The sequence below is a fragment of the Triturus cristatus genome, chromosome 6 (genome assembly GCF_964204655.1).
Source record: "Triturus cristatus chromosome 6, aTriCri1.1, whole genome shotgun sequence".
Lineage (NCBI taxonomy): Eukaryota > Metazoa > Chordata > Amphibia > Caudata > Salamandridae > Triturus > Triturus cristatus.
In genome coordinates this window covers 383,674,324-383,699,403 of record NC_140589.1, presented here as the reverse complement: position 1 = coordinate 383,699,403, position 25,080 = coordinate 383,674,324, and the positions used below count along the sequence as shown (strand labels likewise).

The 25,080-nt window shown below is 40.9% G+C and overlaps 1 protein-coding gene across 10 annotated transcripts in view; it reads right to left on the bottom strand.

Annotated features, from left to right (window-relative positions):
• MYT1L (myelin transcription factor 1 like) overlaps positions 1-25,080 on the bottom strand; it is a 1,127,044-nt gene that overhangs the window by 309,451 nt on the left and 792,513 nt on the right. For all 10 annotated transcript variants that reach the window (XM_085610775.1, XM_085610782.1, XM_085610783.1 and 7 more), the window contains one exon: positions 4,170-5,126. In XM_085610775.1, the coding sequence (XP_085466901.1) occupies positions 4,170-5,126 (957 nt within the window). The remainder of the gene's footprint in view (positions 1-4,169; positions 5,127-25,080) is intronic.

Here is a 25,080-nt window from a genome sequence, read left to right as displayed (position 1 = left end):
AATCCATTGGGTAGAGGGTTTTCTTCAGACATTAACGCGAAGATGGCCTCTGAGATCATTTCAGGTGTTAGCATTCCATCAACAACATATTCATTTTCTGCAGAATGGCGAAGTAGATTAAAAGCATGAAAGTATGTAATCAAATGGTCATGTAAAATGTGGTGTGGGACTAGATAATTCGCAGTAGAATTGTCCAAAAATGTTAGCTATTTCAGTTGGGAGTGTGAATAGTCTACTGTTGTCATCATATATGCAGCTAAATTGTCTAGCCATCTCTTCCCTATGATTCAGCTTGTGCAGTAGTTTACTTGTCTTATTGTTGTGTTCAAAAAGTCTGTTTTAAGATGTCAAACATATCTTTCTAGCTTCATCCATTTGAGTTAACTGATGCCAGTTGTTGCAAATTATTCTTAAGTTTGTTTTCAGACGGGTGTAGGTTGGGTTCTAATTTGGCTGTCTTTTGGACTTATTCATGTTTAAGATGTGTTATTGTGTTATGACAGCCTTGTATGCCTCCAGAGATTAGCTGGAGAGTCTACAGTGTTGCCTTTGGTTTGAAAAAAATATGTGTCCTTCCATCTCTAAGAATACCTCTAAATGATGCCTTGGTCAACCACTGGGGACTTAAATTTAACAATGGATAAGTTTTGGGGTTTGACCTTGTATCTGAATGTTCATGGGAACGTGGTTAAACGAGCATGCAGAAAGATCATGGCTAGTAAGTGTAAGTCAAAGTTGGGGATGAAGACGTAGTCAATGCAAAAACAAAGATCTATGTGCCCTAAAAGAAATGTCCCCCCCTCTCCCACCCCCGGCATCAGCATGGTGGTTTCTCTACTCATTGCTAGGTCCTATTGCTTTTGAGAATGTCACTAAGGGTGGAAGATGCTGAAGGGACTATAAATGGGGGCCTGTTCTGTCAGATTGTGATTCATAGGTCCTTTGAAGGCTCCCCTCTAGCTGCTGGTCCAGGCGGAGCTTCCATTAGAAGGGAATCTATATGTCTAACGTAGGACGGTACGGGAGTGGTATGTTTTAGTTGATTTTAAATAAGGTAAAATATAGGATGATGACAAATATCTGTTTCCAGACTTACCTCAGTGGCACACTGCACCTTGATAATTAATTCACCGTTTCAACTTTTGCAATGTTCTCAGCATTAGTCAAAGGCTTCCACCTATAGCAAAGCTGTGACTCAAAGCTTTAATTCTTGCACATGAAGTTGTCTGGCTTCCAACTTTCCTGAGTGTCTTTATCACACAATACACACTAGACTAATATAGAGGCTCTTCAGCTTTCACCTTCAGCCTGCTTGCTCGTGGTATCTTTGGAAATAACTCCCTCCCTACGACATGCTCTAGAACAGGAGTGTCTAACTTAGGTCCCGAAGGGATTGTTTTATGCCAGACTTTCCGGTTAAATACTATGAAAATGAATTCAATTGAGATTCATCGTATGCAAATGTATTGTATTTGAATATTCTGAACATCTTGTCATGGATCCGGCCTTCCTGGACCCATGTCGGAAATGTTCAGCCATAAAAAATCAGAGAGATAAGCTCTCTTAAGATTGATTTATATTCTTCTGTCATTTCATTCACACTTGTCTTAAAGCTCTTAAAGCCTGACATTGTAGAAAAGCATAGTCTTGTTAGGGAAAAACAAATGTGCTTCAGATGTTGCATGCATTATTTTCATAACACGTTTATATGCATGGTCCATGATCTCTTGATGAGTGTACCTTGTAAAAAAACTGTGTGTGTTTTTGTATAATATGTGCATGTGCAAAAATTTGCAAAAATGTGGAAACAATCATAGCACTGACATACTGAAATATTTTTTTTTTTTCATCTTTTGAAACTTTAAATAGAACCATTGCCTACCGACTGTATAACAGCTTCCTCAACAGAAAGAGATTAGTAAAGCGAAATGCATAGAAGAAATAAATTGGTATTGATCCTCACCTGAGCCGCAGTCTACCTTGCATAGCAAATGGTTTCCATTACCCTAATACCTCAGGATAATTAATGTGCAGTCACTGCCCCTATCTAATGTCATCGGTCACTCTGATGCGGTTCAATTTCTAACGGGCATCTCTGTGTTTAACAGAGGTGATGCTCCATCATTATCTGCCTCCTGCTCATTATTTTAGAAGGCATGAGGCTCCATTTCTGTGCTTGTCCTCACTATCTGGTCTTCACGTGTGACTGAGTAATCCTGCTTAAGACCACACTGATCCAAGCCACGGACATTGATGCTTGGTATTCAGACAATTAGCATGCATTCTATAGGCAGTGATCTGCATGCTGAATATTCCGCATTTCAGTCTCAACAGGAGGCATATACTTAATTGGTTCCCTAGATGTTTTTAATTTTCCTTATATTTTTCACACAGAAATGTCTTTTTCCGATGAATACACCCATGCCGTTTAACCACATGATGGCCCAAATTTATGAAGCCTGTGCATTGCCGTTGCATCACTCAAAGTGGTCAAGGAAATGCAAGGGTTTCATTGAGATTTACTAAGCCACACAAAGCCACCTTGCATGGCTGTGTTGTAAACCCAGAGTAATGCAAGGCAGCGCAAGTCATTGCCTTGAGTTACGCCGCACTGGGACGGCGTTCTATGGGTGGAGTGTGGGTGCTCCCATGCATTCACCCATGGGGTCATATTTACAAGCCCCTTGTGCCACCGAGGCATCATTTTTGTTGACGCTTCAGTGGTGCACAGTGCAGGCCCACATTTAAAAGGCCACACAAAGCCACCCTGCATGGCTTTTCATGGCCTTGTAGATATGGTGCAAGGCCACGCAGCATAAGTTGCTGCGTTGTCTTACATTGAGGTAGGGAGGCATTCCATGGGTCTTGCTGTGGCTGTTCCCACTTAACACCCATGGATTTTGACACTGCCCCATATTTACAAATAGCGTGCATCTGGGGCTGCGCCAAAAATTACACCTCCCCAGAGCAGAGATAACGAGGAGAAATGTTTAAATTTCTCCCAGTTTTTTCCCCTTCCATGTGTGCTGTATTCTGCAGCACAGATAGAATGAGAATAACACATCTTGTGATTGTTTTTGTGCAGGAAGAGGCTCCTTCCTGCACAAAAACACTCATGGCAATAACACAGACACCCTTGCACCATGGTGCAAGGATGGTGCAAGGGTGCCTGTGTTGGTGCATGGCTGCAATTTTTCCACCTGCGCTGGCTGAAAGGAGAGGAATGCACCATATATTGTAAAGACAGTGCATTTCAGTCCTTAAAAATTTACATAGGGCAGCACAGCAAAATGACTTGCCGCGCTGCCCTACGCCAATTCATTGTAAAGATGCCCCATGGTTTTTATGCGCATTCCCAGATTTACTAAGATTAGTAAACCTGGGAATGCATCAAAATGGTATACGTAGCACGCGAGGTGTAACAGGGAGAAATATGTTTATTACTCCGTGGTATTTCCTCTTTTCATGTGTGCTGCATTCTGCAGAACACATGGAAAGAGGGAAATGGAGTCCCTTCCTGCACAAAAACAATCCTGCCTGTAACGCAGGCACCCCTGCACTATGGTGCAAGGGTGCCTGCATTGGTGCTTGGAAGTCACAAGTGCACAAGGGGGGGAGCAGGAATGGGCCATATGTTAGTAAATATGGCACACTACTGCCCTCTCCATTTGTCGCAGTGCAGCAAATTGTCTTGCTGCGTTGCGCCGACTGTTCGTAAACATGCCCCTAAACGTGACTGTGTAAACATGCATCCACCTACGTTGTGCAAGTAAAACATTACATAAAAAGCAACTGAAACACCATATATACACTTGTAAAGACGTCTATTGGTCACACAGTGACCCCACAGTATTAAAATATCGCATTTATTTCAAAAGTTGAAATGTAATCTTTTGAATGATCATGCTGACATATATACATTGCCAGTGTTGATTTAATTAGCTTTGAGAAATGTAGTGACTTGAGATAAGTAAAATAACTGAAATACTTTAATATCAGCATTACACTTTAAATCCTTGTGGTTACTTCCGGTCAATGATTCAAGTTATTTAACAATAATACTTTGCCAGTTTCTTACGCTTTCCTGCAGGATCATCTGAACATACTTCCATACATTATAGTGTTAGTCATTCATTTCAGAAGGCACTGAAAGTTAGATCGAATGTTACCTTTAGAGTAATATGGCTTCTTGAGGTGCCTTCTTTCCTCCCCTGACAGATGCCTCAGTGGCTGTTCTTCATACGATCGCATCCCATCTCTCCTTCCAGAGTCCACGGCCATTTTGTCTCTCATCGCCTTCGCCCTCTCAGTTTCCAACGCGATGGCCTTCTCCAGAAGAGATAAGTTCCCTTTCGTCATGTCAAACACCTCCTCTGACCTGTCTGAAGTCATCGAGGCGGTGTCGTCGTCTCTGTGGTGAAAGCCATCCTCCTTTGCACAACTTGTGAAAGTTCTAGATCGGGGGCTCAGCTGCTCCTCCAGCCTCATCAAGTTCATCATGTCGGAGTAGTTCCGATCCGGCGTCCTTCCCTGGTAGTCGTCGTCTTGCCGGATTTGCCGCATGTTCATGTTTTGCTGGTGATTTCTTTCGTGAGGGTTTGTCTCGCTGAGTTTCCGCGCCAGGTCGAAGCACTGGTTCCGCAAGCACTCCAGGCTGCTGAGGCACACCTCCTCGTCGCTCTCTTCCACCATTTTCTCCACGTGGCCATTGTTCATTGACTTTCCCAACATCACATAGTTCATATTCCGGTTGTCTTGCTGCGATGCATTATCTATGTAATTCCTGTCATTAAGGTTTTCGGAAAGCACTACACTATGCCCTTGTGCCAGGAGTTTAAGAGAGTCTACCGTTTCCCTGACAACATCACTGTCTAAATCTAAACTGAGTTCAGTTTTCCGCCCCACATTCTCGTTTTTGTCACTGTCGTCTTCCAGACTATTGGACGTATTGCTGTTCATTTCTGATTCTGTCCGGGCTCGGTATGCAGCGTCCTCGGCAATTTTCCCAAGATTTAATAAGGACTTCGCCACCAGTTCATCGTAATTATCATATTCATCGTTGTTGTTATCATCTTTCTCTGGGTCGTGCATCATTCGGGAGTTGTGGCAATCCACTGAGCAGCGATCTGAAAGACAATGGAAAGGAAACAATTGCTCAAGCGTAAAGGGCTGTTGTATCAGGACCAGAATAGAAATCCTCTCATATGGCTGCATTCAAGTCATTTCTACATCCTGACAAAGTGCACTTACAGTAAAGGAAAAACCAGCCAATATTTGCGTCATAATTATCAATCAAGAGGCCTTGTTCAAGCACATATTACACAGCTGGTAGATGTTCTCTAACATGCTCCCTTTTGCCTCAGAAGTTAACCGAACCTGTGAATTACTTGTATATTACAATGATACGTTTACTTTTGGAACTTGGGGGCATAATTACGGGAGGCTTGCGTCCTGTTTGCACCACACAATGTGGTTCACGAGCAAAGCATATCAGGATTATGAAGTCACGCAAAGCCACTTCGCATGGCTCTGCGTGGCCTCATAAATCTGGAGTAGTGCAATGCAGCACACATTTTATTTATTTTATTTTATTTATTTAAAGAGTTTTATATAGCGTGAACGTGACCCTTGGGTATCAGAGCGCTTCACAATTACATGAGGTAGGTTAACGATACAATTTGAATAGCAGGGCGATTTACAGTGATAAGAGGTAGATTAGGTATGCAGTGACAAGATTAGGTAACCGTGTGATGTCAGGAATCACATATATATAGTTATTTCCCCAATATGTTTAACTTCACTGTTCCAATTAAAGTTATTGGAACTGCTTATTGTACAAGGTGTACTGGGACTTCCAATACAAATGTTCCGAAGAGTCTTTTTCCGAGCATTCTACATCTGTGAGTCTCGAGTAGTATAGAATCGTAAATGGTTATCTCCAATATAGCTGGTGAATTATCTTTACATATTCCGAAGGACTGTTATGAGAATATCTATATCACAGTGCTAGTGATGAGCTGTCTTGTTTACGAAAGGAACGTACTCATTAGGAAGATCTTCGCTTCTCTCTTGAATGTTGCTGTGTTAAGGAATTTCCCTAATGTTTGGAGGGAGTGAGTTCCAAATTCTGGGGGCTGCTGCGAAATTGGTTTGTTGCGCTACTCTGCCCTAGGTTTGCATTCCATGGGTTTTATTGTGGATGTTCCCACACTACTCCCATGGATGTTGATGCCTTCCCAGATTTATAAGGACTTGTAAATCTGGCAAATCTGGGAATGTGACAAAATCTATCGTCTTCACAAGAGAGTCGTAACATGGAGAAATAAAAAGAATCCTGCCTCTAACACAGGCACCCTTACACCATGAGGGTGCCTGTGTTTGCGCTAGGCTGCCAAAACCTCAACAGGGCAAGGGAAAAGGGCATGAATGTGCCGGATTGAAAAAATATGGTGCATTCCTGCCCTTTCCCTATGGTGCAGGATAGCTCAGCAAGGTGATGTGCTCCGCTGCCCTGTGCCATAAAAGTCATAATTAAGCCCTTTAATATTGACCGGTTCTGGTGAATAGACATTGAGTGTACCCACACCTCAAAATTGATGAATTTTGAGGTGTGGGTGCACACTGGCGGATTGCAATTTGGGTGTTTGTGGTCGTAGAGAATGTTTGCGGACTCGCATAATAGATATTGGGGAATACGGACATAACAGGAGATTATATGACAGAGAAGCAACAGAAATGACAGCTTTCTGGTTGGAATTAACAACAGAAGTTAAGCACAAAGTATTGTATAATAAGCCCTGAAGAAGTCGCAGGATTTTATACCCGACAAGCGACGAAACACGTGTTGGTGGCTGAGATTGGTGGATTTGCAATAAAAAGAATAAGACAGAAACGGACATGACTGTGGATACAATTTATGTTATAAGAGAATTTTAGCATGTGCTGGGGATTGTTCTGCCAAAACAAAGAAATTTAGCAAAACAGGAGGGGACAAGGCGAAACAGTTTGAGGGAAGACCATCTTAAGGCTGACAGTCTAACAAATGCTTTGAATAAATGGTAATTGACAAAACCAAACCAATAACCTGCCTTTTATATATTGACAGTAACGTACATTAAAAACCCTAGGCAGTCACTGATAAAAACAAAGGTTAAAGTTCAAAATTTTGTTGAAAAAATAAAGTTTCAATGGATGTTAAAGTTAGGTGAAAATGTCAGTTGAAACATACAGATTGAAACTAACAAAACCACTGAAATTTACCAGGTATAGTGAACTCAAGTAACTATTATTCATGCCCTAAGTAACTAAAACTTGCACCCTTGCCATGCACTGTTAATTACCTCACATAGTACATCACTCATGACATGTTCTGTGATATCATTGATAGCATCACTGCATCATCTGACATCAAATCACATCACACTGTGAATTGCTTTAGGGCACACGTTACAGTTATTTGAGACAGCTACAATCTGGTGAATGTGAGTGGTTTTGTTCACTAAAAGTGGTATGTTTCAACTGACATGTTCACCTAATTATAATGTCAAGTAGGCAGGGTTTCTGGTCATAATGGCAGGGATGCTGAGGAGTGGGACATTCACCATCTAGATTCAAGAGTATGATGGTGAAAATAGTTTCCCTTTTTTAGTTGAGAGAGCTGATACCAGGTTACCTTGATCTTGCTGGCAATGTGTTCTATGAGGGTAACAAAACAGGTGCTACATAAAAGGAGAAAGACTGCTGCTAGAAACTGATCCTTGCTTTAAAACAACATTACTTTTTAAACAAATCTTGCTGCTGAACATTTTAATACAGTTTTGGTCTTTTTCCGCAGTAGGAAGGGGGAATTTGTTTTGTTCTACTTGAGACATTTTTGGCTGCCATTTTGTTCTCTACGCTCACCAGTCTTCCGGCTGGCCTTCCATAAATGAAGGACGCACAGCAAACTCACAACTGAATAGGTGCCATACAGGGGGAGAAAGACTGCTGCTAAACACTGAACCTTACTTTTAAAAAACAACTTTTAAACAAATCTTGCTGCTGACCATTTTACTACTATTTTTGGGCTTTAGGCACAGTGGGATGGGAGAATTCATTTTGTACCACTTAGGATATTTTTGGCTACCATTTTGTTGTCTATGTACTCCAGTGGTCCAGCTGGACTTCCAAAAATGAAGGATGTAGTGTGGACGCACGCAGTGGGACCTCCTAGGGCAAGCCCGTCTGCCTCTGGCTGGAGCCAGGGGCCATGGACTATGCCTCTTCCTTTCCAAAAAAAGGTATGTTACACTGGTGATCAAATTCAAGTTCTCTGAGTCTCTTCAGTTAACTGCCATTCTCATTCCACTGACCCTAGTATTCCTTCACTAATTTGTGAGTACTCTGGCTTTCATCCTTTATCTGAGTTGAGTCAATCATCTGTTTCAGCCCGGCGCATGTTTTTGGTAAACTGGCAGTCTTTGGCTGCTCATCAATTGGAAATCTTTTCATTGTTAAAGGACTCTGCTCTGGACTGACTTTTTCTAATGGAAACATGGCTACATGATGGCTCTGCTCCCGGTGTGGTTCAAGTTCTTCCTCTCAGCTATTGTATTGCAAGGTTAAACTAGTCAGGGAAAGGAGGCGAGAGGGCTAGCCATTATATGTAAAGACACTTTAAGAGGTACTGTTTCTCCCTTTGTGGGTGCTAACTGAGAAGTCTTCTTTTTACGCGGACTTTCACCTCTACCATCTCTTTTTCTGGAATCCTACCATATAGGCCTCTAGTCCCATACATGCAATTTTTGCATGCTTTTCCTAACATGGCTGCTGAGTTAGCTGTATACAGATCCAATGCCAGTATATTTGGGGACTTTTTATTACACATGGAGGTGTCTAATAATAAGGCCTCTAAGAACTTGTTATTAGACTTAGAGTCCCTGCAATTAAAGTCATTAGTAAAAGGATGTACTCATTAAAAAGGCCACACTTTAGACAAGTGATCCATAACATTGATTTCCTCCAGGTGCAGACTCCCATTTCCCTAACCTTGGACCACTTTTTGACTCCACTTAGTCTAACGGTTCCCTTATCTTCTTTAGTTATGCCTATTCAGTGGGAACGTCGTTGGTCTAGGTTAAATGTTGGGATCTGGTGAGCCATCTTACAGACCACTGAACCTGAGTCAACTGACACAATTACTTCATCTATGCATTGTTTCAATCAATGGATCACAACATCTCTGAATAAGGTTCTTCCTGCCAAGAGGTGGAAGACCACCAAACTGGAAAAGAAGTCCCCTTGGTTAAATTCCAATCTCGTTGCTTTGAAAAAGGAAAGCAAATAATTAGAAAGATGTTGCATAAAGGCCTACAATGGGGCAAGCAAATTGAAGTATAGGAGCTTCATTCGGTGCTACCACAAAATAAAAAGTTCTCAATCGAGCTATTATTTTATGAAAATTGAGCACTCTGCTAATTCTCTGAAAGAGTTCTTTCAGATCCTGAAGGATATTACAGAGTCCAATTCTGTCAGTTCCACCATTGAGGCCTCAACATAGTAATAATTTGGTATTATTCTTTCAGAGAAAGATCTTGGATATCTAGTCCTCTTTCTCTTCTGTGCAACACAACTCCGAGCAGAACCAACGCATCAGCGCTGCTGCATGAATCGAAACCGCTGCAAAGACCGGCATCACATTGCAGCCCATCACTATATCAGAACTGCTGTGGAATGACGCATCCTTGGCGCAGACCCCTGCATCTCTCAATGATGGCAGCCTCAATGATAATGCTGGACACCACATTGCAGCCTCGCAGCTCTGCGCAACTTATGCATCACCCCGACTGCGTGACGTGTCCATTAATCCTGACTTTGCAATGCAAGCCCTTGTTGACAGGATCTTCAATGATGGCACAGCAGTACCTCGCAGAACAGTTTCATTGCATCTTTCAACCAACACATTGCTTCTGCCTCACAACGCATCTTTGATGTGAATCCTCGCAACGCTCCGCAAACCAGAATTTAAGGTGCTTTGTTCAGCGTGCCTAACTGTGTTCCTGTAGCTGGCCCATGCTCCATCATGGTTGGCCTGAACTTGTGACTTCGTACTGGTCCGGCACAACCAGATATTCACAGCTGGGGCTTTATGCCTTTGGGCATTATTTTTACTACAATCTTTACAATTCCATTTCTCTGGTACTACTGCTTGGATTTTCGTAGCTTTGGTCTTGATTTAGTTATGAAAAGTTATTCTACTTTTCTAACTCTGTTGTGGTTTACTTTTGCGGTGTGTTTTCACTTTAGTACAGTTTGAAGTGTTGCACATATACTTTGAACATTACCTGTGAGTAAAGCCTGCTCTGTGCCAAGCTAACCCTAACCGAGAGTTGAGCACAGAATAATTTAGGATTTACATGTGACTTCACCCTGAGATGAATTGTGGTTGCCGTTTGAGAAGGGTTTCCCCCTTCCCCGCCATTAACCCAATTTCTTACAGGCACCTATTATTTTACACATTTAGCACAGTGAGTAGGAGTTGGAGTGCTGCTCCAAAGAGGGCTTTGATGAAGGATGAGAATAAGAAATCATTTTCATATGTGGTTTTGAGGGAGTTGACAATGTGTATGAGGTCTTTGAGAGTAAGGGCTTTGAAGGATGACCGTTGTGGATGCAGCATGGAGGAGTGTTGTTATATTGTCTGTGTTTTTTTATTGACACTGTGGCTGATGACATTGAACTTGTCTCTGGCATGTGGGATTGAAGAGTCAAGCCAGGTTTGGTGCAGTGCTTGGTTGTTTTAAAGAGTGTTTTATTCTATTGGTGGCTTTATTGATGTTGTTGATATAGTTTTCAGCTTTGGCTCATGCGATGAGTTCTCTGTGTGTTGGGCGGAGGGATTTCAGTAGCATGAGGCTGTCAGAGGTACGAATATATTTTTCGTTTGTGAACAGAATGTTTCTTGTTGGTGAGATCTTGGTATTACCACAGCGGGGCAAGGTTTGGCTTGCAGTTTTATGTTTTTGTTGTAACATGGCTTTCACAAGGGTAATACTATCTAACATGGAGATGGCAAGGTTCAAGAAGAGTTCAAGCTTTGGATTGGCAACAGAGAAGTCATTGGAGGATTTGAAGGTTAGTGTTCTATTTTTGGTTGACCTAATTTTGTTGGTTGAATGCTGAGCAGGATGATGGGGATGGTGAGGTGGTTGGTCCAGCCTAGGGGCACGGGTGGTGATTTATACATGAGTGATGCATGGCACATCCATCAGGGAGATTAATCAGTTAATATGGTGAAGTGAATATTTACTTACATACAGAAGAGACAGACCACTTCAAACATTTCTTGGCTCAAATTATACCACACTGTCCAACAACAATTGTGCAAGATTGTCTCACAGATGTTACAAGTACAACACTGGGAAAGCTTCCTTCCAATACATCGAATAAGTGGCACATTGGCCAGCACCAGTCAAAATGTCCCTCACACATAGCGAACAAGTGCAGCTTTGGGTGGCAGATGTGCAAGTTTGCCTCGTGCACAAGCAACAGGTACAGCACTGGGACACACCAGTATGTGCTTACCTCACGCACGGAACAAGTGCAGTACTGGTCAGCAGCAACACAAAGTTTCCACAAACACATAGGTATTAATCTGGGCAGCAGGAGAGGGCATTTCCTGCATATTTACAGAACCAGTGTAGCACTGGCAAGCAAAAGAACACAGAAAGATGTCCTCACATTAAAAAACACACAAGCATTAGCAAATCTAATATATCTTAACTTGGCAAGCATGTGACGGTTTTTCATTTATTTAGTTTTGCAAAAATATGCAAATGCAAAAACGGCAACCATAATATGTAAACAAGCAAATATAAAAAGTATAAAAATGAAGGAGTGGGCCTGTAGCCAAGTCCCTCTAGCCCTGCAAATGAAGTGTACTCTTTTTTCTCATGGCTTTGCACATGTGATGAGTCAAAATGGCATCACCCACAGTGCAGGACAGTCAAGGAATGGATGCCCTACTGTGGTGCCCAAATTGAAATGTGAACAACACATGCATAGACCAATGGATTAAGTGGGCTGACCGAAGCCCCAAGTATATATGTATGTGTTTAGCATGATTTTGTTGGAAACATGAGGCTGGCAAGACTGCAAAAGGGTCACAAGGCAGACCTAAAAAAAAGGTATAGTTCAGACTAGTGGAGTCTTTTCTAACATAGACAATGGCAGAAGAAGTGCAACCTTCCTTTACAAACACAACACCGGGTCAGGTGCAGCATACACACTCTCTCTTACACATGCACAGATATAAATCCGCCCATGTCAGGGACAAACACCAGTAACCATGCAGGCCTCTCTCCCACACACTGACCATGTTCTGTAATTGAAAATAGCAGGGTTACCTTCCCTTTTACGAGCGCAAGGACTGGATAATTAGTAGAAGCACAAGCAAGACAGCTAGAGGTGCATCGCTGGTGGCAGAACTGTTAGCTTGCCTATCTATTACAAGGAACCCACTGAGCACTGGGCACTGCAGGACAAGCTTCCCTCACAAAAAGGCACAGGCCGGCAACAGTACTTCGTGTTTGCCTAATGCAGCTGAGGTCTTTGTGCGGCAAGCTTCTATCGATCTTAGGACAGGCAGGGCTGGGCAGGACTTGTATTCCACTGGGCTGGAGCCCCTGGTGGACTGGAGCCCCTGGAGGACGGTTTCTAATATCCCAGGGCCTTCGGTCCTCTTTCACCTTCCCAAGGTCCCTGAGGTTAATGTCATCAGGTAGGAGAAGGCTTCACGAGAGAAATAAAGAGAGGAGTGGGGTATGAATGTCGAGATAAAATAATCAGAGAGGGAGAAGAGAGAGAGTAGAGAAGGGGGAGAGAGGGACTGGATGAATAGAAACAATGAGATAGGATGAGGTGACTTTGCTCTGCTGTTGTTTAAGTGGACTTTCCAACACAAAACAAGTTTTGCACTAGAAAGTAAATTAGGAAAAAACATTGTGTACTGGTTAGCATCATATTTAGTGACACTAGCCCAGCACATAATGTTTGTAAATCTGCCCCATGGAATGCAGACTGCAGGCTTTCCACAGGAGTGCCCTGGAGTGTGCTCTTGTCCTATGCACAGGTCACCTTTCTTCTTATGCACAGTCGGACCTCATGGCTGAAGGACCGAGAGCTGGCTGCCAGGAAAGATTATGCAGCACTTCAGTTTAAGGCCAAATTGAGCTCCGCATTATGTGTGCTATCCAAGAGCTGATCTCTCAGGAGTGCAGCAGCTGGTGGAGTTGGACTCCTAAAACCTCTGTGAACTGGTGCCACTGCACCAGCTTTACAGCGATAGATACACCCCTGAGCTGTTGGTCCTCAATTACGAGAACAGCAAGGCGTACACACTGTATTCCATAAACAACTGTGCAGAGTAACCAGGCTCTAAATTGCCATCTGTGCCCAGCTGAGAAATTTAGAGGCAAATATGCATTACTAATAAAGTACATCTATAATCATTTACCCTATGGAGTCCCTTATGTCGCACCTCAGCGTGACTTAAACTAATCAGTTGCAATTTAACAATGAATCGTTCAATACCCTTAAACAACAAAACTTAGGTGCATTTTAAAACATGTTAGCCCTTTTTTTTAATTCCTGAAAAGTCACAATTTTCAAGTATAATTTTTGAATGTATTTTTATTTCCTATACTGGCAGTTACGACAAACATATTAAAGTATCTCTACTTAGCCTCTGTACACTGTTCACAAATAAAGACATTTGCATTCTGCTGAGACATAATTAGACATTTAAGGGATTAAAGCTAGAATTTTGGAATTCACGAGAGGTGCTAGAGCTCCTTTTTCCTTTTGGAGGATGATACCTGGCTGCCTTAAGGAAGTCTGTCGGTCCTTTGGGGGGTCCAGCTTCTTAGTAACATAGATATTGTATATAACACAATACTGTCACTGAGGTTTGGATATGACTAATAAACCAGATTATATTTTTACATGGAACCATAAATAAATAGCTGCCAGGTGTTGTCTGTTGGTACCTATTGGGCTTTCGCTTAGCCCATCCCGTATCATTGTTTGGTTTGGATTTTTTGTTAATCTCATTTGCTTGCTCTTATTCAATGGTTTTTCTTCCTCTTTATGTGTTTGCCCTTTCCCTGGAGTACAGCTTCTTTATCATCTTTTTAATTGGGTGACTTGTGTCCTTCCACAGTTCCACATTAGAGTTTTGATTTTTCCTTTTTCTTTCAGCACTCCGTAGGAGTACCAGCGGTTTTGTGGTCTCTCCCCCGAGTACTGCTCCTTCCTCAGTTTCCTGTCCCCACGCTCCCATCAAGTTGCTCATCCTGCCCAAGCTCCTCCATTGCTACCACACCCTTCCCCATCACTGTTACTCCTGCTGCTCGGCAGTGTTTACTTACAAACACCTTTGATCCCTGCATCTCCCAATTTGAGATCATTTTTAGCCAGGTCGCTGCAATTTGATGCTAGGCTGCTCCTTAAAAAAAACTATTTTTTTAATGCACTTTTTTTATAACTTTTTAATTTACTGCTTCAAAATGAGAGTCTGCCATCTTGGAAAAGTAAATTTGAAAGAAAAAACTGCAGCTTCATTTCACTGTGGCTGCGGTAGGTCTTGATGCATATGTGCGCATTGCATGATGATGCATGTATGTATACATCATTGCATGGTATTTTTTTTTCTTGATGCAGTTCAGCAGGGCAAATAACTATTTGATTTAAAAATTTTAATTTTCCTCTGCCGAAAAGCATAGATTAAGATAAGCATTGGTTTAGGCAAAAGGTGAAACCAAAAGGCTTTGTCAGTGCTTGGGAAGTCGAAAGACAACTCATTGTCTCGAGCAAAAATGTATGTTAGGCAGGTTGTGGTTAGGTATCCTGAAAGGTTTGGCCCGTAGGAAGAAATGCAATCTGTTCTTCTGGTTTGCCCCGCCCTATGAGTTGCTTGACACTTGAATGCTATCCAGTTTTGGTAGAGCTCCTGTAGCTGGCACTGGGTGGAGTACTATGGAGCGATCTTTCGAGAATGGGTATGATCCTAAGGGTGACAGGCTAAGAGTGAGCAGTGAGGCGACTCCCTTCCTAGACAGTAGTTGCCCATTAATTATTTTAAATGTTATTATGTTATTATCACCCTTGTCATTACTGTTTGCTAAATACATAATGCCATGTGCATATTTTTCAAAGAAAACCGACTGAGAGTCTCCCCTTCTTTCTTGTAATGTTTTGCACATGCATTCCTAACTGTCTTCTTTAAATGATACCAGTTGAGAAATTGTTGCTGTCTTTCATACACTTACCCTATTCTCAACGTGGTTTATGGGTTTTTGCTCCTGTTGTTTGATACAAAAAAAAACACCGGAGAGAGGCGTAACAAAGAGAAGGATCTTTGACTCTCTTCGTTACTTCGTCTTTCCATGTGTGCTACATTCTGCAGCGCTCATACAAAGAGGAAAATGACTCTAAGGATTGTGTTTGTGCAGGTAGGTATCCTTTCCTGCACAAAAATAATCCTTAGAGGCATGATCACTAGGCAGCCACAAGTGCGCCAGCTCTGGGAGGGAGCTGTTCAGTTATTGCTCCTTCACGCAACACAGTGCAGAAACTTGCCTTGCTGTGTTGCGTGAACCTTTAGTAAATGTGCCCTAGAGGTCCTGAGCCTGCCTTGGACTAATGTTCCACTTGTGGGTGTTGTTTCTTCCTAATAACACCAAACATGTTTGAACTCGTTTTGGTAAATTGCTGTATTCCACATGGCAAGGATGAGCTAGAGGAAGTTTAGATGGACTGAATATCTTCTGATATATAGTGGAAGATACACTACTGGTTAAGTACAGTCTTTAAGGGTGATTGAATGTTAGGCATTCAGCTGTTAATTTGGGCAAGGGGTATGTCCAAGTCTATAGTGTTCCTTTAGAAATTCAGAGCCCCTAGCTCTAGTTGTGACTTGCAAGGTTTCTGGAAAATGGATGCCTCAAGCGGGTTTCACTTCCTAAATGAGAGGATTACGGATTATACCTTTGGGAAAGATTGTAGGATCCAGAGATGGTCATTATTGGTGATAGATTTAACTTTGTTTCTGACCCTGTTTATGGACTATATAAGAAAGTTAATCTGACCACCTAGCTCACAGCCGACTGTCAACCTTGGTTCACGTCAAAAGATTAAATTAATGTGAGGAGCATAGCAAGCATATCTGCATTGAAGCTTTTATTCATTTGGGCAATTGGAAAAAGGGATCATGTTGTGTTATTTAGAGATCCGTTGAAGGAAGCAGTGGCAATTTATAAGCTCATTTCCATGAGTTATAATGCTTATACTGGCCAAACAAGGCGGTATGTGTCCACCTGCGAACAGGCTGCTTAGACAGTGCCTATGAACCATATGATATCTGACGAAGTCATACATCTTGGAAGTGATGTTAAAAGCAGACTAGTTACAGTGCAAAAACAGTCTCTTCAGAATTTAATTGAAGAAAAATCTATGGAGGTTGTCCCTCGTCAACATGGAGCAGAGAAGGCAATTATGTTCCTCCTTGGAAGAACATCAGTCACTAGAGGACCCACAAAATGGTCTTGTGATGCATTAGCTCAAGGCTGTAAGCCCAGAAGGATGGACACCATTGCAAATAAAAGACCATCTCGCCTTGCGACAACCACTACTGTAATCCTTGTTATGGGCTGCTCTGAGAATAAATTGCATACCTGAGATTTGCTATGTCCCTCTTGTAAAATCTTTGTAAGTGTGCTGCATACCCATTTGAGGGAATGTGTAAATTAGGACAAGATTTTCCAAAAACACACGCGTGATTTTGGCTGGGGATGTTGTCTATGCATAATGGTGCTGTGGAAACAGAAAGCAATGCATGTAAGATGAACAATTAAAGAAGTCTTACAAGTAGACAGCTTGCTATACAATCAGGAGATGAGACAAATACTCCATAATTAGTCTGTAGCTTCAAACAGTATACATGTCAAAAATGTTTAATCGATCACAAACATTGTAAAATTAGTTCATCATAGAGTGCTCTGCGTTTAAAGTAATCAAACAGCGACGTGAGGGCACCTTAAAAAATGAGTGTATTCAAAGTAACCACAAAATAAAATAATTATACCAGGACTATGTACAATGCAACACTCTCAACCTTATAGCCAGTCAAACACTTGTGGGTGGGATACCACTGTATTCTACAGATGTGCGTTTCTCTACTGCCTTTGACAAAGTAAATCAAGCCCATCACAGGAGAAAATGCTTGCATGGGAGTGCTATATTGGCTGGCCTACTTTTTAAGTTACTTTTATCCTGGGACTTTGTCCCTAGCTAAATATCTAGGCAGCAAGGGGTAGTTGACACCGATCTATTCATCTCGAATGCTCACTTCAATCTGTCTGAGATGTTGCAATATATTGCAACATAAGGTCGCCTGAGCTGCTCCAGAGTTTTTACGTTCTTGAATTAGAGAAGACCATCTACAACCCTTAACAAAATGAAGGGTGGTATCCTTAATAATTTCTATAATCCCCTCAGAAGTCTTGATGAGAGAGGGCAGTTCTCCAGAGACAAGCTATCCCATTCTTTTACTCCCCTGAATTGCATCATGTTCCCCTCAGGTGGACTTGCCATCCTTTACAAAGAAGTTCTCCTATGAAAATAACTGCATCTTTACAAAGAATGGAGCTTGCCTCCTACAATAGGGAGAACCCACATGAAATGAAAATGAGGCACAGTCCCCTTTATGGTCCAAAGTGGTGCTTGGCCTAAGATTATCAACACGTACTAGAGAAGCCTCTTGTGTGTTTGAATGTTGAGAGCATAAAGCATATCGTTGCTGCCTATTTCATTTTTCGAGAGGTAAAAGTGACCTAAATCCAATTATTGTCTATGGTTGTGAGAATTGAAGAGAACTATGATTGGCAAGCGTTGAAAGCATTTGCCTAGTTTGGTCAGCAGAAATGATTGCATGAACTTTCCTGCATTTCTGAATAAGGCCCTTAGACTATACGATAGGGGCGGCAGAGCGAATAATGCAGTTGTATGCTATTGGGTGGGATCCATTATGCTTAACCTGTGGCGGGGACGGGAGGGGAATCAATGCTCATGAATTAATTTGCATAACATTAGCACTGGTGGTTAATCGTTTGACGGAAATTCTTATCTGTAAGGTGTATGTGTCTATTTTTCAATGTTTACATGTTTTTAAACCTTAGATTAATAATAAATAGTAATTAAAAGTAAGAAATAAACATGGTTAATTGCGAAACAATATGAACCTACTCACAAACTGCAATTTTTAGAACTACATTAATACTAGTCATTTGCCACAAAATGCTATACACTAACCATGCAAAGACATTAATTGCTTCTATATTTTCTGTGCGGAAGTGTCTGCCACTTGCACAGAGATCTTGGCACATGTAGGTCTACTTTTTAGCAGTAAATGTGGAAGGACATGGGAGAGTGGCTTTAAACTGGGCAATACTTACACCTAAATAGGAGGGCTTTAAAAAGATGTAAGGAGGAGTCTAGTTAGGGACATGCAAATACAAACATCCACCCACAAAAGAGTAAGCCTATTGCTATTCACACGCTACAGTACTAAACTTGCTATCAAGAAAGTAGTAAATGTACTATAGCTAAGCATTGGAGTAAGTCCAGCACCTCTCATGGCCACTGGCAGGTACTGCAACACACTCCCATAGCAAATAACAGAGGCAGGGAATTAAAAGAACTCCAAAGTAAATAATGTTTACAAAAGAAAATTATTTTGATTTTTAAATTACCTTCAATTAAGTTCAATTAAGTAATGGGGTCCACTAATAATTAAGTTCCAGCTCAATAAAAGTTAATCAATAAAAGTTAAGGCATTTTATTAGAAAACCAAAAATAAGTCGAACACAGTCAATTACCATGAAGGCTTCCAGATGCAAAGACATACAGAGTACGTAAAAATAAGAAACATATTTCAAGTCTCAATAGGCAGCAAAGTCATAAGAAAATTGGACAGCATCTCTAGTAACATAGGAAATTCTTTTGGGTCATCCCAATCATCATGGTGTTCCTCTGCATAATTCATGCATAGTAAATTAGATAAACTGCTATATCTTCATAGTGTGAGCAGAAGTATAATTTCTTTAGCAAATCATAACACAAGAATAATACTTGACAATTACCTTAATACATGAACTCCATTCCATTTCAGAAAAAAAATCATTCAAACTCATTCAACACCATCAGTGTTATGTCATTTGGAGATGTTCAAAGAAATATGGAACATTTAGACAATAGGACTTTCAGCGAATGAATAGCATAGTGATCAGAGCAGAAGGCAGCAGAAGGGACCTTGAAAAAGTTACAAGTCAAGTGTGGAGCAGATGTACGTGGGTGGACAGGAGTGAGTGATAGAGACGGCATCTATCTTGTCTCAAATGATGTTTCAACCAAAACACATTAAAAAACACGTTTCTGCACATCATATAAAATTAATTTCAATTGTTATGATGCCAATTCAGTATATATATATATAAGGAGCAGAGAAGGCAATTATGTTCCTCCTTTGAAGAACAGCAGTCACAAGAGGACATATTGAGATAAATATATAGATATATCACTTGAGTTGCTGCTTAGCTGGCCGTTCTAACTGCCATACGGTGCCGGTGCCTACGACGGCGGCAGCTGCCATCTAAACATGCAGGACAAATCCGATTTCAATCAGGAAATGAAGGATGCGGCACACTGGAGGGAAGCATGGTCCTTTATTGTGAAAGCGATGCATTTCGGCAAAAACCTTTGTCAAGCAAGTGAAAACACACCCCACCTCCCAAAGAAATAGTACAATGTGTCCATAGACATTGACAAAACACTATGAATGTTGCAAAAGGATATCGACTACATTTAATTTGGTCTCACATGGGGTTATATTCGATAAGTGTTCCATTGTTCAAGACGTCATTCAAAACTATTTAGAATACTCTTATGAAAGATATTCTTATAGATATCTTCCCTTGAGACATATTTTATTTAAAACTTGGTTTCTTACATAATTATCGGTAGGGCTTAGTTTTTGGAGACAAAATTCTAACATATTTATAGGCATGTTAGAAGTAAACTTGTAATCAACGAGGCTAAAGAAAGAGGCAAGATCATGAAAGTTAAAAACTAATATTGAGGACCTCTACTTTTTAATTTTATTAGATTACCATGGTCATGATTTTCCATATTACACCCTTATATATGCCTCGAGGATAAAATGTCTTATTGGCTCCTATACATCTCCATAGAATACCATGAGATTAAGTTCTTAGTTGACTTTGAATAGATAGCGGCAATAACGGGCATGTGCCCCATGTCTCATTGGGAGACATGTAAGAGTGCGCTTAGATAGTAACAGCCTCAATCTGGCTGTACATATCAAAGGGCTTTCTAATGCAGCAATTGCATCGACCAATATCTTAGTATAGCCCCTATGTACCTCAAAACATTGAAATCCATTATTTTAATTAAAATGTACCCGCAGGGTAGCAGAATTCCTTAGTTAAAAGTGTGATTAATTTTAGTCACTAAAGAATTTCCTCTTTTATCCTGAGTGATGAGCTACATACATAATGAAAGAAGAGATATATGTTCATGCATAGATCTGCATTCCTTAAATTACATTCCAATATGTGTGGCTAATTCCTCCCCACTATTTAAGCCATTTGGTATTTTGGTATTGAGATCTATTATGTATAGTGATTCCAAAATTCGAAGCTGTTTCTCTCTGTCGCCTCCCCGATGTGTTTGGTAATACTATCAATACCAAAGAATTGTAACAAGCTGTAGTCACTGTCATACCTTGCCCAGAACTGTCTGGCCACAGGATAACTAAAATCTTGGTTAGTTATAGCTCGCAAGTGCTGGAGAATCCTAATTTTTAGTTGTAACTTAGTGCTTCCTACATATCTAGAGCCACACGGACACTCTAAGACATATATTGAAAAATCAGTGGTGCATGTGATAAATTTATGGATCTGTTTGGACCTCCCATAGTAGTTGGTATAACTCTTGCAGCTATAACTACTCTTACAGGCTTTGCATTTGAAAAACCCTCTTTGGCCCCCTTGCCAGGAGGTAGATATGGGTTTTTCTTGGAAACTATGTACCAAAATGTCTCTCAATGATCTTGTTTTCCTATATGTGATAAGTGGTGAATTAACTATCAGCCCGTCTATCACCGGGTCGGTTTTTATTAGAATCCAATGAGGTCTTAATGTTTTTTAAATTGGTTGGCTCTTTTATTATAAGTGGTGATAAGTCTGGGGGTTGCTCTATTCTGTTTTCTATTTTTAGCTACATTTTTCCCAAACAAAACCTCATATTGTGGTACGCCTTTGAGTTTCTTTTTGGCCTGAGATAGTATTTTGTAGGAATAAGCTCGTTGTCTAAATCTACATTCCATATTCTTCTGCTCCCGAACAAAACTGTCGCCAGAGCTACAATTTTGTGCCCATAGAAATTCACCATAAGGGATGCTGTTAATCAATGGGATTGGGTGATGACTATGGGCATGCAAAGTGGTGTTACCTACCATTTTCTTTCTAAATAATTTAGTGCTTAGCTTGTTATCCTCAACACAAATGGCAACATCTTGGAATTCACAGTAGGCATTACTGATTTTGTGAGTAAAACTCAAATTCAGATCATTGTTTCCTAAGACCTCAATAAATTCCAAAGCACGTTTTTCTGGCCTATTCCATATAAAAAAAGATCATTGATATATCTAATCCAAATTGGTATATGTTCAGTATATCTCTTATTCTTCTCCACCCGTACCTCCTGATCCTCCCACCAGCCAAGGAACAAATTAGCCAGGCCGGAGGCGAAAGAGGTGCTCATAGCTGTCCCTGACGTCTGTCGATATAAGATCTTCTCAAACAGAAACATGTTTTGTTCTAGACAGTACATTATCATGCATTGTAACATATTGGTATGATCCAATTGTGATATTGGCCTTTCACAGAAAAAATACATGCATGCTTCCACTCCTTTCTTTTGATCAATGTACGTGTATAGTGAACAAACATCCAAGACTATCATTAGATAGTTCTCTTCCCATTTCACATCATGTATTCTTCTCTAAAAGTCAGTGCTATCATGAGAATAGAATCTTAAATTAACTACAAAAGGTGCCAGAAAGTGATCGAGAAAAATAGAATTGTTCTCCAAGAGACCACCATTACAAGATACGATAAGCCTTCCTGGTGGTTCAGTAGGATGCTTGTGTATTTTCGGAAGTAGATATAGGCATGGTATGTGGGGATTATCATTTTGAGAAACAGGTATTCATTCTCATCCAGTAGACCTGAGTACCACCAGCCCTTTAATAACTCATGATATTTTGCGATGAACAATTTGTACGTTTCCCAACCAATTTCCTCATAACAGGTTGTATCCCTTACTTGTCTCAGGGCTTCCATTCTATACTCATCAACGTCCATGAGAACTATGTTCCCTCCCTTGTGAGAAGGTTTTAGAACAATAGTGGAGTCATCCATTAAACTGTGCCTTGCCATTCTTTGTTCCTTAGTCATGTTTTCTTTCATATTGTATCCATGTTGTTTTCGTAATTTTAAAAGTTCTTGTACCATGTCTGTATTGAATGCCTTTATGTTGTGATGTAGAACATTGGGATGAAACTTCAACTTGGGTTTGAAACCACTGTTAAGAGATCTATCTGCTACAAAACCCAATTTTGTTAGAGTCTGGCCAACATCGTCATATACAGTTCCTTCAATATTGTACTCCAATTCATGAATCAAAAGAATAGAATTAATATCTTCTAGAGTAAACTACGATGAATCCTCTATGCATGAACTATTGGTTAATGTCCTCCATTGACCTTGACATTGTATACAGTTTCATTCATTTTACTTTCCTCATATATTGGAACACATCTATTTGCATGTCCACATAATTCATATCAAGAATGCGAAGTTGTAACTCAGCTAGTACATATGCCCCACCCTCATTTGCAATATTACTTGAGGTGTTAAAAAAGACACAACATAAGCACACATCAGGCTCTTGATTTAGGAATGAAATTAATAGATAATTTTGAAACAGTTTCATTGACACCTTTGAGCAACTTTAGAGGAGGAGCCACAGTTCTGGCAGTGCAACAGTGGGGGGCAGCTGTTCCTGTTCAGGGAGCATTCACAAATTATTTTGGAACGTTTACACCTCTGTAGGCAATGACCCTTTAGGTTCTTGGGCCACAAAACCACAACTCAAAATAGAAGGTGAGACAGAGTGTTCTGGTAATGAGAAAGCTGTACCAAAGGCTAAGAAAAAGCAATAGTCTAGCAGAGGTGGATATAGTTTGAGGCACCGTGATAAAATGAGAAAAAAAGAAGAAAAGGAGTCAGATAAAAAGACTCATTTTAAGAAAAAAGCCAGTTTCATATCATATAAAAATATGTCTTGCAAACTATAGATATTTTTATGGAATGGGACTTAGGCAGTAAAGCTTCTGTACAGTGCAGCAGAAGTAACAATAGTTCACCTGACTCTCAAAGAGCAACTGGTGCTGGATCGAAATATTTAAAAATGTAAATGCGGAAAATTATGTATATCATGTATTGCTTCTTTTATTCTTCAGAATGGAAGAGCCTAAAACCCATAGTTCAGAGGTCCCTGTGAAATATCAGTTTTATCATCACAGTGCCAGTGCCACATCATTCAACAGTGATTTAAATGTGTTGATCTTTTAATCAGGCTAGCTTGAATCCAGTGGCAAAGTGAGCAAGGGACCCACTACTGGGCATAACCTGCCATGAGGAACAGGGTCAAGACTGATTTGCATATGGCTGGGTCTGAAGTAGGATAACAAAGTGAGCTAAAGAATGATGATGGATTCAACCCAGATCTGTGACTGGGGGTGAGTCTGAAAAGTTTCAGCGCTTCGTCCATCATCTCCTTATGTTTGCTTTGTTCGCCCTAAGTTGGCAGAGTATGCCCAGATGTGGGTCCCTTGCTCACTTTGGCACTGAATTCAAGCTAGCCTAGCTGATGAGGGGTGTTACCCCGAAACCGGTCCCAGGATGCTTGTTTCCGGTCCAGGGAAGACCTGGCTTGGCAGTTGGGGCTGGACTCTTTCCATGAGGAACAGAGTCAAGACTCATTTGCATATGGATGGGTCTGAACTGGGGTGGCGAAGTAAGCTAAAAAACGATGATGGATTCAACGCAAATCTGTGACTAGGGGTGAGTGTCTGAAAAGTTTCAGCGCTCCGTCCATCATCTCCTTGTGTTTGCTATATGACACTATGTCCAGATCGATAATATCAACCCACAGTAATATTGTTTCCACAATATTGCCTGCCACTAGATCGTCATGATAAGTATATTATTACTATTCTTACCTCTGTGTCTGCTCATCTATTCTTACCTTGCAATGTAGTGGTTAGGTCAATGAAGTGGATGTGGTATTATTAATATGCTATATAACACATGTGATAGTATGATTGTGGCAAAGCTTGTACTGGTGCTTATGGTGGCAGTGATGTTTTTGGTGGTAGTTTTTGTCATAGTACTTACAAAGGTGTTTTTGTTGTGGTACCAGAGGTGAAGCTACTGAGATTTGGGCTGTCAGTAGTACTGTTTGTAGAATAAGTGGTGGTGGTTGAGGTGCTGGTGCTTTTAATACCTGTGTTGTTGATGGCCCTTTAAAAGGTGGTGCTAAGTGTGTTGTTTGTGGAGGTGATTTTGCTTTGATGGTGGTGTTGAATGCAGCTTTGATTCTAGTGGTGTGGGTTGTGGTGTTGCTAGTAGTGCTTTTATTGACGTTTTCAGTACTTGCTCTCGGTTAGTGGAGAAGGTAGAATTCCGTGCTATGCATGGGAGCACTTAAAACACATTGAACTGATGCATCATTTCCTTTTGCTAATTACTAGAGAAAGAATTAGACTGATGGTTTTCTAGTGGGAAACAGCGATTACAGTGCTGCCATCACATGGCGCTACTATTACAACGCGGCCGTGCCAACGACCGCGTTGTTAGTACGCAATGCATTTACATTGCGAGTCATTACAACAACTTGCAC